This window comes from Thunnus thynnus, chromosome 10, assembly GCF_963924715.1.
Source record: "Thunnus thynnus chromosome 10, fThuThy2.1, whole genome shotgun sequence".
Lineage (NCBI taxonomy): Eukaryota > Metazoa > Chordata > Actinopteri > Scombriformes > Scombridae > Thunnus > Thunnus thynnus.
The window spans coordinates 18,155,021-18,169,973 of record NC_089526.1 but is presented as its reverse complement, the minus strand read 5'-3'; the positions used below and the strand labels follow the sequence as shown (position 1 = coordinate 18,169,973).

Sequence of the window (14,953 nt, the reverse complement as noted above, 5' to 3'; positions counted from 1 at the left end):
TTTACACAATTGCCCTCTTGAGCTATTAATAATCTCTATATTGATTTACAATCTTGACATATTCATAAAGTGGAAGTGCTTGCAGCATTGTTAAAAAAAAGACAATGTGTCCAAGAAGTCACTCACAGCTTGTAAACTTATACGTGCCAGAGAAATATTACCTGGAATCAATCAAAAAAATATGATGATGGCATTATGCTGTGACTTTATTAGTCTGTAACGAGCCGTTGCTCCATTAAAGCATCAACCAGTCAGTCAAAAAATATCGCTGATAGACCAATAAACGTCGGTGTGGATGTTAAACAACAAGCCGATTTGAATGTTTGTGCAGCGGAACTGTGTGGTCAGTAATAAATAACTTCCGTGTGTGTGAGTGTGTGAGTGTGTGTGTGAGAAAGAGAGAGAGTGAGCCCACTGCTGCTTCCGTGTCATGAGAAGTTTCCCCAGCCGGACGGTCCATCGCTGTCACAAAACACAAGCGTACAATGCGCGCCATTCCTGAGGAGATAACGACGCTCATTTCAGGTAAAATATACATGCATTGTTTATATGTCCGCGTGGGCTTCTTTCCCGTGGTCCTTTACGGCTTGTATGACAAAGTCCAGTTTTTAAAAGACCGCTTTGAGAAAGAGGAAGCGCAGACTCAATATGGATGACAGAGCTTTGCTTTTGTTAGATGCACCTTAACTCCGTCTTATCTCACCTGTACACACCCTGGTGCTGGTATTCCATACAAAAAAGCTGCTTAGAAAGCTAATCAAACAATGCGCAGTTTTAAAGTAAAAAGTGTAATTTTGTCCGTGTTGTTGTACTTTGAAATGCAAGTTGATCTCCAGCAGCAGTTCTGGGCCGAATGACTGCCAAACAACACACCCAAAACTACTGTGATATCAGGTTATATGAGTGTTTTACCTGCTGTTTTTTTGTTTAGATCTAGAAACTTTCCTCAACGATGGCTTGAAAGGGGAAAATTTGAGCAAGAAGGCAAAAGAGAGGAGGGAAGTCTTCATCAAACGGATTAAAGAGGTCAAGTTGGGGTATGTCAGCATGTACTGTAGGCCTACGTTATGCAGAACACTGTTACAGAAATGTCTCTTAATGTTGTTTGCTGTTGGTGCAGAAATGTGAACGTTGTTAACATCCATTTACTCTCTCCACAACAGTTTCCCGCACGATTTCAAGGACAAAAGTGAGTTAGTCCTACTTGTTGTTTAATAATACTGAGTTTAAATGGGTTACAACAGTGGTTCCCTACCTAGGGGTCGGGACTCACACAAGGGGTCCCTAGAAGAATCTATGTGGTCAAAAGATGATTATCAGTTAAAAAACAAATTCTGCTACACAAACTTTTAAAGCGTTCAGATTTTTCTCATAATGTTGCTTGTTTTTCTAATCTTTGCTCTTTGTTGTGAAATACTGTATAATTTTAACTCTTCGGCCTTTCAAAATGTGTCCAAAAAGTACAAGAAAGCGAAATCACTTCAAATGGCACGACTTAGACATGCGTTCTGTAATCACAAGAACTTTATCACAAGCGCAGCAAGTTGGGAACCACTGTATTACACAATAACATGTAGGTCACCATTACTACACAGCACCGTCTGTTTACTCCAGTAGGTGGAGATGACTCAGATGATGAGGAAGAGGTTGACAGCAACAATGACAGTGGGTCGCTGCTTTCGGAGCGCACAGACAAGGATGAAGAGGCTTTTGAAGGTAAGCCACAAGCACTTAGTTTTGATGTCCAAATTGACTTACTAACAAGCTAACAAGCTGTGGATGTGAAGTATTGAAAATTGCCTCTTGGCATGAAAATACACAAATCTTGGAGTCTGCTCTGTGGAGAAAGTGACTTTGAGTGGCACAATGAGGGAGACATTCCAACTGTAACTTGGCAACATACTTGGGAAGCAATTTGGGGGCATAACTGCTACTCCCACCACCTCTTTCACCCCACCCGTTTGACAGCAAGAGCATGTTTTATTGCTCTCAGCCACAGTCTGGGGACTGAAAATTACTGCCATGGCTTTAGATTTGAGAAAACACATCCCCCAATATACAGTAGCTTTAACCCTGATGCTCCTCCATGGCAACGTATGCGAGATTTTGTATTTACTTTTTTAAAATAGAGTATCAGGGAAATCCTTGTGAAATGGTGATTAGGGGTCTGGGGTTTATGGGCTGAAAGCAGCTGCCAGTTTTATGGCGGCTCTTTCACACAAAGCAACTTTGACACAGTAGTTGAACATTTGCATTGAAGTTGCACAGTGCGAGGGGGAATCTCCCCTATTGGGAGGCAAAACAGTGCTCAGTTCATGGCTTTTACTATTTATTTTAACATCCATCAACCCCATAGTCAGAAAGCCATCTGCTTATGTTTAACATTTTAAAAACAAATATAACTTTGATATATTAAAAACACTTTTAAAGGACTCAACTGTAGTTTGAATGAAGATGGGTTCATATAGATTACTAGAGCTCACTCTGTTGGATTCCCTTAACTCTTTTTCCAGGTGCCCAGCAGTCTCCACCTGTGGCAGCTCAGGACCTGACATCTGTCTTTAAGGCGGGATACTTGGAGAAACGCAGAAAGGGTGCGTGCTCTGCTAGTAAAATACACAACAGAACTACTTCCCAAAAAATGAATGGATGCAAATTTTTCACCTTCAAAGGCTATTTGTGCATCAAATGATACAAAACAACCCTCATTATAACCCAAACATTTTACTATGTACATTAAAGCACATAAAGTCCTAAAAAGGCTGTAGCCCACACAAGACATGTGATACACATTTTAATGTCTTTCCATAAATCATTGCTAAGATTCCTGTTGGTTTTCCCTCCACAGATCACAGCTTTTTTGGCACAGAGTGGCAGAAGAGATGGTGCGCTCTGAGCCATCATATCTTCTACTATTACGGCAGTGAGAGAGGTACTCTTATAATTCCCCTTTTCTTTTTTTTTGTCCCATGTTTGCAGCCTGAATGAATTACATGCTGCTAGAGGAAAACTTTACATGGGATTTTGCTTTTTGCTCCTCAGGATTTTGACAGTGACGCTGCTGCTGCTGCTGCTGCTGTTGTTGTGTCTGAACCACTAATGATGGTGTTTTCATTTCCTGTAAACAGACAAGCAGCAGAAGGGCGAGTTCAGTGTCGCTGGGTACAATGTCAAAATGAACAACACCTTACGGAAAGACTCGAAGAAGGACTGCTGCTTTGAAATTTCGGCTCCAGACAAGCGAGTGTATCAGGTATGCTCGACTCTGCGATGGTTCAAGAGTCATCGCTGTTCTAAATGTACCTCCAAAATTGAAAAACAAATGTGGACTTGAGATGTGCTGTGTTTAAAACTTGGCAAGGCATGTGTACATGCACTTCATTAAATCTTTATTTTTAAAACCCATTCATTCATTTGACACTGCTGCCTTTACACTACTGCCTTTGCAATGGCTCAACCTGACACGCATATTTAAGGAGTCTAAATGAGTGTTTCTAACATCCAGACTCCTCCATGCGGAACATTTTGCTATGCATAAATGCAGTATTATTTGTTTATGTTAATTAATATATGAATAACTGCATGTTGCACTGACTGCAGTTTTCATTTCTCTCCTCTTTCATCACAGTTTTGTGCGTCATCAGTGAGAGAGGCGGAGGAATGGGTGAAAGAGATAGACTTTGTTTTGAGAGGTTTGGACTGTTTCAATCATAAGAACACATTATTATGCTCTATAGTGTCAGTCACACCCGCATTTGTTTCTTGATGAACGAAAATCTGAATAAAAACGAGATTGTCTAAATATCATCACTGAATACTCTGCGTGTGGCTGCACAAATCAACATTTATTGTGTGTTAACATGTTTCCCTGTTTGTAGATATGACAGGCAACATCCCAGAAGAAGAAGAGGAGGACCAGGAAATGTATGATGATGTTGGACCGATGGCTGACACAGCTGAGCCTGAGGCGATCGACGAAGACATCTATGAAGAGCTCCCAGGTCTGATCCAAACACATTTTATTACTTTGACAATCTCTACTGTCACAAATTGCATGTATCTCTTTGTTTCGTTAATTCAAAGAGTTTGTTTTCAGTCATTGCATTTCTCGCTGTCCACTTACTGGACAGAAGAACCATAATCTTTAATTCATACACTCATTTGTCAATATTGTCTTGTTTCTGCAGAGGACGACATTCCCACTCCAGTGAAGCCTCCTCCAAAGGTGGAGCCAATGAGCAAACCTGCTCCTCCTGTTGCAGGTACAGAGCCCTGAAGTTTACTGTAGATCTCTATATCAAGCCTGTATTGATGTGAACAGTATATTTAGTTTGTGTGTACTAACTTAACACAGATACAGATGACAGGGTGCTGTAATCAACAAATGGCTCTTCTGTCACATGTTTTTATGGTTGCTTTTGAGCAGACTCAACCATATAAGCCACAGGGAAGAAGAAGTGATATTTACAGAGGAAGTTTCTGTGAGCATGCACAACTGAAAGTTAACACAATGCTGGAAATACTTCAGCTGGTTAGCCAACTTCCTTTTTACAATACGTGACGTGTTGTGGTTCTTGCTGTGGTGCAAAAATACTATGCTAGAAATGATTTATCTCTCTAGTGTATCTGTCTGAAAATACCTGAAACATTAACAAGCCATTCCATTGAGGGTGGAACAAAACAACAAGCTTCATGAGCTTGTGTGCGCCAACTTCAGATCAATAACTTGGCTGAGGGGTGGAAACATTAGTGCAAAAGCACTCAAACTGTGACTTTACCATGGCACTGCAAATTAAACTTAACAAAGAAATAGTAAAATGTTTTTTAAAAATAGTTATTTCATTGTTTTCTGTTGTGTTCCTGGAGCTGCTTCACCTCCATCTACACAATTTGTTTTATTATTTTCCAGCTAGCTCGTCCATCTCCTTTGCACACTGCATTGTAGAGGAAGAGTGACCATCTGAAACTAAAAAAATACACACACACTCACAAAAGTTGTGATTTTTAGTGTCTTTTGAGTATACTTCATTTTGTCACTTTTTCCAGTGTGAACATACTACATACTGAAAACCTGCTCTGAATTATGATGTAGTATTGACTTGTTGGATGTGGAGTTAGTTATTGTGCTGCCTCTTCTGCCTCTGCACATGGTGCTGCCTATTCTGCTTTAGGCTCTCCACTGCCTCCTGTTGGTTCTGCTGCATACTAACAATTACTGCAGTGTACCCAAGACTTTAAGATCTCCTCCAGACATGTTTTAAGACGTGTAAAAATACTCTGCTTGGACTAATAATCTGTGTCTGATATGGTTTTTCAACAAAAAAGTTCAGTTAACAATTCTTAAAATTGCATCTACTCCTTTTACTTTTTTGAAAAATCAAGAATCCATGACTATGCAAATATTTTTATTTTCATAAGTTTAACTACAAGACACAAGATGTTCACTGAAAAGTCCATTCTCAGTGTATGTGCACTGGAGGCTTCAGGTTTCCACTTCACACTTGTGTATATTGTGTACTGGACCAGGATTAAACTCAGATTTAAGGTGAGCACAGAGAAACTCTCTTTTTCAGCAGATGGATGTGAAAACAGTGTTCTAGTGTCAGACTCTGGACATACATCGTTGTGCAGGGTGAAGCAACATTCAAGTAAAGTGACATTAAGCAAACACATTTTTGAGTGGAGGGGAACTTTAAAGCAGTTACTGCCAGTAGAAAATAGAGCACCTAATCTGTCATCACATACAGTATGTTCCCCTTTTTTCCATCCAGTTGACAAGAGCACAGACTACCAGAACTTCTACCAGGGCTTATGGGACTGTTCAGGAGACCACCCGGACGAACTGTCCTTCAAACGTGGAGACGCCATCTACATCCTGAGCAAGGTATGGTTGGGGAAACCCTCCTGGTCAGATGTAAAATATTGATTTGTCCCAAGCGGAATGTTTTCATGATGCATGTTAAAGCCAGATTTAGCACAAACTCAGCTGCAGTGCAAGAATTTGATAGAGGTTCTGCTGGTCCTAGACCACCTAAAGTGAGTTAGGCCCTTAGAGGAACTGGCTGTTCACATCCTTTACTGGCAGCGCCTGGCCCACCGCCTGGAGGTGGACGGCTGATGGTAAGAGGCCGACTGGGCTCGATAGCTCTGGCACTGTGATGGGGATTAGTTGTGTCACAACGGAAACTGTTTTAGTGCTGTTGGCGGAGGCTGGACTTAGCTGGCGCACAGCACCATTCCATCACTTCCATCTGGACTGTTTCAGCACGCTGCCGCCGCTGCCATGCCAGGCAGCAAGCAGCCCTCAGCCCACACACCTCTCAGACGTCTCTCTCACCTCGCCAAATAGGAATGTGTGTTCTCAGGAAACCCAAAGCTCAGTCTGCCACTCTATTCAGAGCAGGTGAGGACGTGTAGTGGACGCACAATTTCCGAGGCTTGTCGGCTAGGCGTGGGTGCCAGGTGTGGAGAACTGAGAGGCCGTTCTTTACCTTAATTATGTAACCACACAGGAGCCCTTTTGTGCTCAACTGGATCATATGAACACAGAATTGGATTTTGTTGTGATACGTTTAACAAGCTTGTTTTTGAACATCGCACAGCAAATAAGTCAAGGAATTTAATACTTTTACAGATGCGTGTCGGCCCTGTGGTTTCTGTTTAAAAAAACTTGTGAAATGTGCACCATCTAGGTTGGCTATATTTCCTTTAGTTTCTATGGAGCATGCAGTCAATTGAGGCATACTGTTGTCAACTGGCCAGGTCCTTTTTTAAATTCAAGCCTGCCATCTAGTGGTGCCCAAAAGCCATGAAGATTTAAAAACATACTCTGACAGTCAGATGCTGTATGTGCAGTCCATTATCCAAAATTACACAAAGAAAATGTTTAAAATAAAAATATTCCATTTATTAATTAAGATACACCGAGAAACATTTGGTTCTCATTTATTATTATTAATTATCTTGACACTTTATGATTATATATATGTTGATATATTATATGCAACTAATGATTATTTTTGTTAAATGATTAATTAAAGTGGATTATTTTTCCAATTGATTGATTAATTGTTTTGCCTTTTAAAATGTGAAAAATGGCCAAATTTCCCAGTGTGTCCAAAATACAAAGATATTCAGTTTACAATGATATAAAACAGAGAAAAGCAGCAAATCCTTAAATTTTCAGAGCTGGAACCTGTAAATGTTTGGCATTTTTGTTAGATAAATGACTTGAATGAAGACTCATCAAAATTGTCAATTTTCTGTTAATTAACCAACTGATTAAATGAATCAGCACTAGTGTTAAGAAGCAAATGCACAAAGCAGACAGACCTATCAATGCTCATTGGCCAAATGCCTGTTTATTACTCTCTCTTCGTGCGTGGAAAAGGACCAAGAATCAAGTTGCCCTTTCACTCAGACTAGGAGTGCCATTAGCTGAAACCTTGGTGTTGGGGGTTGTGGCCTGCTGCGAGGGCAATGACCATAAAACCTGTCTGGACTGCAGCAGCCAGCTGCAGCTTAAGGGACAGCCGACTCCTTCCTCCCCCATTCTCCTTTCTCCATCTTCCTTGCATCCCTCCCCCATTCCACAGCCCAGAAATAGCTGTAGTGTTACAGCTGCAAGACCCCCCAGTCAGGCCTGGGTGTAGATTATAGGGGCCTGAGTGAGGGCGAGGGAGTGTGTTGTCCCCCCCCCCCCCCCACAGTAACAGCACATAAAACTAATCGAGAAATGTATCATCTCACTTAACTTAAGTGGCTTGATGGGTTGATAAAGTGTAAACACTGTCTAAACATAATGCCGCTGCTGTCACTGTCGTTATTGAGCCCGCAGATCTTTTCACCTTATCACTTGTGTTGCGATTTGTGCTCGTAAACTGATGTATCAGCTGTGGAGCGTTTCAGTTTGTAGAACTACATGTAGTAAAATTACGGGGCAGTGGTATTAGCCAGCTTAGACTATTGTGCGTTAATGTGTGTGTGGTCACAGTGTGTGGCGTCATTAGTCTTCTGCAGGTCCGTATGCGTGTTCTCATGTTGTGTCCCGCACTCACTCAAGCTTGACTTATTTGTCAGCCAGAACTGCACAATGAGGTGTTGCTGTTTTCAAAGACTAGCTGCAGGAAGTCATAATGTGTGCACACACTCGGTCTCGCACCCTCTTACACACACCTCATGTCAGTCTGCTACATTATCCCCCAGGGGCTTGTGACGAAATGTCATTTTCATTATGTGATACATTAATGAAATGGATATGACATTTTCTGTTTGTTTCTTGCAGTGATGTGCATATAAAGTTTAATTTGCTGGTAATAACTCAGCCACACTAATTACTTTTTACTGTATTCATAACATCATCTGACTATAGAGTTGTGATGGGGAAAATAGGCCAAGTTAACTTTTCTTTGACCATTTTTGCCTGACATGATAAATGACCCATCAGCAGATGACTGTCAATGTTAGCTATTACTATTGTTATTGTGATCTTCCTGTTTCTAGTACTACCATGTGATCACATCCATTACTCTCTCCTGGGAATAACTGGACACAGATGTGGTCTCTCCTTGTCCCTGATTTTTGGTTTGAAACATTGTGCAGGTTCCGCTTGCTTCAGCCTTGGCAAAGCGTACTCTCCAGTGTTGATTCATGTCCCGGGAAGACTTTGATGTGAGGTCGGGCTCTTGGTCAAAGAGAGAGAGAGGGGTATTCTCCTCTTGTCTCAGATCTCTCCTCGCAGTGTCCTCCTCACATCTCAGCATGCTGACAGCCATTTGGAGCTATTACTTGTCACGCTGTGACAGATTTATATGTGATGTGCTCTGCACACACTGAGGGTTTTGTGTGGACTGGAGGAAAGTGTGTGCAGTCTCAAAACCGACAAACAGGACAGAGAACAGAAAATGTAAAGTTGTTGATGGGACGTAGGCGTTGTTTTGGAGTGAAAGGAAAACAGTGGAGTTTTTTGTGAATAGATAACAGATAATGGCGGCAAGAAACATGTCATTTGTTCTGGTGGTCTTTCTTAGATGTCTTTCTTAGATGTCCTGTCCAAGGACTTAATTTTTAAAATGACAAAACTTCCCATCACAATTTACCAAAGCCAAAGGTGATGTCATCAAATTACCTGTTTTGTCAGAAAACACTCAAAAAATTCCAGAAAAGATTCAGTTTGTGCATGAAACATGAAAAATAATGAAAAATGCCCAACAAAATTCCCCAAAATTTAAGGTGACATCTTTATATTGCTTCTTTTGTCTGACCAAAAGTTCAAAAATAGATACAATGATATAAAACAGGGAAGGAAAAATACTTTAACAATAATATAACAATAAAATAGTTGATTATTATTCTGTCAGTTGTGTCTTTTGTGTTTTGTTTTGTTTTGTTTTTTTGAACCCACTCTCATCTCTCTTCATGGCTTTGCTTCTCTTGTTTCCAGGAGTACCAGAACTTTGGCTGGTGGATCGGAGAGAGGGATGGAAATATAGGAATCGTCCCCAAAGACTACCTGATGGAGCTGTATGCTTTATAAATGCACCCACGTAAGTAGCTGTTTTATTTTGTTACACTTGGTTGCTGAGTTCAAAACTACCATGTCAAAATACACACCTGGAATAAATCCACTATATTTTAACTCTTATTTTTTTGTTTCATTTTTCAGGAACATTTCCTCCCATATCCACTGTCTGAGACTGATGGATACAAATATTTTCATATGACTAAAAACATGTTTAAGAGGATTTTTTTTAATATATCCACACTTTGCACTGCTTCTTTGTATTTATTTTCTATGCAAATTACATTTTTTTCCCACCATTTCATGTTCTGGTTTTGGGAAATTTGGTATTTGCAACTGGCGTTATGAATAAAAATTCAAACAAATCTGTTGTACCAGAGCATTTTTTATTATATAACCTGCTAATTAAGCCACAAGGTGGCAATAGAGTCTCTTTAAAGGTCATAGATCTTTGCTACGGAGATGCTCAAGGCAGAAATACCAAGTGCCAGTTTTTTTTTCGCCTTGGGGAACAATCTTGAAATGATGTTGATGACTAAATTAACATTACATGCCTCCTGTAATGTGCTGTGTAGCTCAAATCAGGTGATTGTCAATATTAAAAACAGCCAACACAGTAATTACGTGTGCACAGCCTCCTGCATGAATGAAAATGTATTTATTTTTAAAAATGAGTTTATTCATCTGGTCAGCACTTTTGTGCTGAGCTTCAAAGGGACACTGGGTTTCTTTTTATGGCACCTGAGAGACTTTGCTGGGCAGAAGATCACAGCATGGCAGATGGTTGGCTGTGCTGCGTGCCTGAGTGAAACGGCTGAGGTGCACTAATAAGACAGCCACCCACACGGATAGCGGGGATGCTTATCGCCCTCTGAGGGGCCGTTTGACAGCAGGCGATGTGGTGTTTTCTGGCCATATCCCACCGAGGTTACATACAGTACATACTGTACATATCTTTTTACAGTCTCCTCACTAAAATGCCAAAGTTACCCCACAGTTTTATCTATTGGGGGGTAACAGACTCCTTTTTGGTGTGCTGCAGACAAAGGGACCTTGTCAAGGTTTTCTCAAGGTTGCGTTGAAAATGGGGAAGAAAATGCGTTCATTAACCAATAACTCACTGTATCTTTCTCTCCCTCTTCCCTCTATTTTTTCCTTGCTCCTGTCTCTCTGTTTTGTTCCTCTTGAGTGATGAGCCAGTCCTCTGTCCTCTGGGTGACATTCAAAGCCGACATAAATCCTGCTCTTTACAGTATAGTGCAGCAATAAACCCTCTCTGCTAATTGGAGACGTAATGAATTACCATAATTAGTTATTGAATATACTACATTGGATGTAGAGAGGAAATGCTTTGTTTTAGGCCAGGAAATGGATGTAGTGGAACAATAACATCTCTGCAACGTTCCCGACAATGATCTCAGTCTGCATAATTAAATAATTTAGGCAGATTATGAAACACTTTGACATGTTTTGATGGTGATGTTGAATTGTGGATTTAATTCCTGAAAAAATATTTCTTCATTGCTGACATGGTTTGGTATTTCCCCTAAGAGTCCTCCTTTTAATGTTTGGCTATGGGGTTAGGTTGCCAAAGGCAAGTAAGGCTAAATATTGCCTCTCATTTTTATGTGCCAATAAAGGATTTCCTTAATGGATGTCAACTACACCCCCATCCCCCCTTTAGATTTGGACAGCCATATCCTCAGAATATACAGGTTCTTTTATTGCAATTTAACATAAAGATATAATGTTTCATAGATAAATGCCACTGTGCCATTAATCTATCGAGCACTAAATTACACTAATGATACTAGAATATCACTAATTAATACCTGCAACCATAAAGATACACTTTTACCAGCCAAATATATATAGATTGACCTACTGAGTAACAATAAATAACATTAGATTTGCTGAGAAAGATGATGGAAATATAAAACAAATTTCCCTTCAGGACTGAATACATTCATAGTCATTTTATAATGATGGTTCAAAGCTAATGTATATTAATTCTGATACATCCCATCAACTATAACATACATGTGTTTGATTTTATCAGCACTTTGATGTCTGTCAACTTTTCATCTATGCCCCAGGACAATATCAGTACACTAATGTCGCTGATGCTCATCTGCTCGTCTTTGTTGAGCAATACCATCCCCATTTCATACCATCACCCCTGGGATTGGCGAGAAAGCTAAAGACTTGATCTATACCACTTTAGAGAGAGGTAATCTTGATCAAGCTGTCAGCTGTTTCTGCTGCTCTTTAACCAGGTCACTCAGTCATAGATCACCGCACAGCTTCATAGAGAGTTTCTGTCAGGAATAACACAGCCTTATTTATGTGGTATCCCCTGGCATTTTGCAGGAAATGTATTACCTCTCCAACTGGCCCTCTGTCAGCATTCCATTAAGGCCTCTCCCCTGGTCTAAATCCTTAAATCTGAAATAGACACTTTTTAAATGCAAGTCACTCTTAATTGAGGTCAGTTTCTGTTAACATAACTCATGGCAGCTGACAAATTAAGGTTTCCTCAGCTGGCTTATGACATTACGAGAAGACACGGTGTGTTTAAAGTGAACACTAACGAAGATCATGACAGGCTGCTCTGGAAATTCATATTTTCGGAATTTTAGGCTTTGCAAGATTTTCACTTTATTTTAGTGGTTTTCCAATATCTAATGTGTAATATTATGAGCTCCAGACCAAGGTTAGTGGCAGGCTAGTAAATATAGGTCTAGACGGGTCATTTATTACAACCGCCACACCCACCTCTCTCACATGTTGTCAGTGTCTGTTCTTACTTCTTGTTTAATTGCCTTCTGGGAGCTGCAGACAGTTATGTCTTGTGAAGATCTGTATATCTCAGAAAGGCATGGGGAGACACAAGTGGCTCCACTGTCTGAAGAAAAAGATTAAATAAAAAAACTCTAAAACCTCACCATCAACCAGCCGGAGGATGCTAAGTTAAGCCTTGGACACCATTGCATCTACGGCGATATTTTACGCTGATGAAGCTGTTATTGCTGTAGAGGGGCTTGTCATCTCTCTTGCTTACTGTATACTTCACTGTTACAAACAGGTCTCATGTTCCTGGGCGTGGGTTTGGTGGTCCGGGGCTGTCATGCCAGGCAGAGCTATGTGCTGACATGTCACTCAAGATAAATCAGACTTATTAAAGTGACAGGTGTTTGTCTACCTGCTATAAACATCACCCACGCCTCACTCCTGCTCCATCTCCTTGCAGATTATTTACAAGGTTCCAGCCTCCGTACTCTGGCCCTGTTTACTCTCTGGTTCGGGGGCTCTAATATCAGGTCAGTGCTCCTCCACTGATTTACTCTACTAGTTAGTGAGGTGAGTAATGACCCCGGATGGTCAGGGAGGGTAGTTTGCAATCAGGGGAGGTCAGAGATGCGACTGATGCTCTAACTGTAATTACAGCCCTCTCCTCACTGAACACCTTACACCTCACTGCAGTTGACTGCCTGCCAGTCCTTTGCAAGCTGATCACTCCTCTCTGACCCCCCACAGAGTTAGATGCCCCTCGTTGTAATGACCTCACATTCTAGGTGAGGTCCCATCTCGGTGTCAGCTCTTATATATAGAAGCTTTTTCTGTAAGATGGCCCCTGACATAGGAAGTAAAGGTATGAAGATTGAGTTACAGGGAGCTAACTGAGCCACTGGATAGCAGATTGCTGCCATCACTCCCATTTAATGTCAGCTTTGGTATGTATCCAAGCACAGGTCCTGCCAAGCTAACCTGTGCTAATTTAGTGCCAAAGGAACACATGGAGCTGTACAGAGTGCACATGCACACGGTAAACAGAGTAACATAGACACCTCATAAAAAAAGATTTAAACTTAGAGCCTAAATCATCACCACAAACATTAAAGTAGCTGATATTTTAAGATAAATGCCAGATGACTTATATATTGTAAACTGTATTTACATTTAATTTCTCTATTGTTAGTTTCAACTTGTTACCACTGCTCCTTTTTTATCAGTGCAGCTGGCGACTGTTTCTCTTCACGTATGAAATGTTTTTGCAGTTTTGACTGATGCGCTTACAGTTTAGTCACAGGGAATTTGGCCTCTTTGGCATCCTGGAAGTTGCCTCATGTTGCTTAAAGAACTCAGCAACTGTAAGTGCTGATAGCCAGACTTGTTATATTGTAAATGGTTGTTGCTAACTGATATTCAGCTTTTTGAAACTGAAAGCAAGCACACATGTAGATAGAAAGGGCATCAGCTAGTCAAATTTTATTTGTATAGCCAAATATCACAAATTTGCCTCTGGGGTTTTACAACCTGTACAGCAATACGTCCTCTGTCTTTAGACGGACAGACATGCGATAGATGACGTGTGTATGGACTAGGAAAGCAAATTACAGAAACACAGCATGGGCAAATAGGATAACAAAATTATAGATGGATTGATACATACATGAAGAATCTGATCAGGAGGAGCTGCAGGAGTGCTTATACTGCACTATATAGCACCTTGAATTGCCTTTGTGCATGTGCTATATGAATGTTAAAATGTTAAAAGCTTCACATTGGAGAAAATGTAAGGAAATCATGCTAAATATTATAAACATAACATAAATAATCAAATCTTTAAGATCTGCTCACTAGTTCACCAAGCTTTCAACCTTCCACAACTACAGTAGGTCACATGATGACACCTAAACCAGCTCCATTTTGCTTGATATGTGGTTGAAATGCTTGGATAAACATGCTGCTGAGGTATTAGTTATGTTCAAAACCCCAAGTTTAAACATGTTGGATCCAGGACTTAATGTGTATTAACCTACATTGGCAGAAGTTCAGACATTCTGGTTTGGCAGTCCACATCATTTTATGTGCATATTAATGAATTTGACATAGGCCTATTAACATACCATGAATGATAATCATGTGAATTTAGGATACTCATTACATATGTATTACATGAATAGCAGGTGGGGTAATTTGAGTAATTTGTGGCTATATGCAGACACTGGGATGATGGACGGTGTCTGGAGAAGACAAGCTGAGCTGGCCAGTGGATCTACTGCAGAGTAAGGAGAATTTAGGCTCATCATAAAAGATTTCTCCTTGCCTCTTATTTCACTCGGACATTTTTATGTTTTTTTTATTTTCTACCTCATTGCAGCCGTGAGCTGCCTGCTGATTTACACACACTGGCAGCAAAGCACAGAGGCCTCGAGAGACGGTGCCCTCTACCCCTCCATTTTTTCCCCCCTTGTTTCTCCACCCTCTGTCGTCCTCTCACTGCCACCATGCACCGGGCGTCGCTCCATCCGCTAAACAGGGTCTGACCAAAGAGCTCCCCCTCTACTCGTTCCTCATCTCTAACAAGACATTAGTCTGGAGGGGTTGTTATTCATACATGATCTCGTGACACACATAGGGGCTGCTCCC

The 14,953-nt window shown here is 40.7% G+C and overlaps 1 protein-coding gene across 2 annotated transcripts; it reads left to right on the top strand.

Annotated features, from left to right (window-relative positions):
* Positions 1-368: 368 nt before the first annotated feature.
* Positions 369-9,885, top strand: skap2 (src kinase associated phosphoprotein 2). 2 transcript variants are annotated; one of them, XM_067601733.1, is made up of 13 exons: positions 369-525; positions 932-1,037; positions 1,164-1,189; positions 1,618-1,716; positions 2,514-2,594; positions 2,849-2,932; positions 3,129-3,253; positions 3,629-3,692; positions 3,879-4,001; positions 4,188-4,262; positions 5,772-5,884; positions 9,443-9,545; positions 9,665-9,885. In XM_067601733.1, exons 1-12 carry the CDS (start codon positions 486-488, stop codon positions 9,533-9,535), a joined length of 1,029 nt encoding a protein of 342 aa, XP_067457834.1. In that variant the 5' UTR covers positions 369-485; the 3' UTR covers positions 9,536-9,545; positions 9,665-9,885. The 2 variants fall into 2 exon arrangements, with proteins under 2 accessions (XP_067457834.1, XP_067457833.1); XM_067601732.1 differs by having other exon boundaries at positions 1,615-1,716.
* Positions 9,886-14,953: the final 5,068 nt, after the last annotated feature.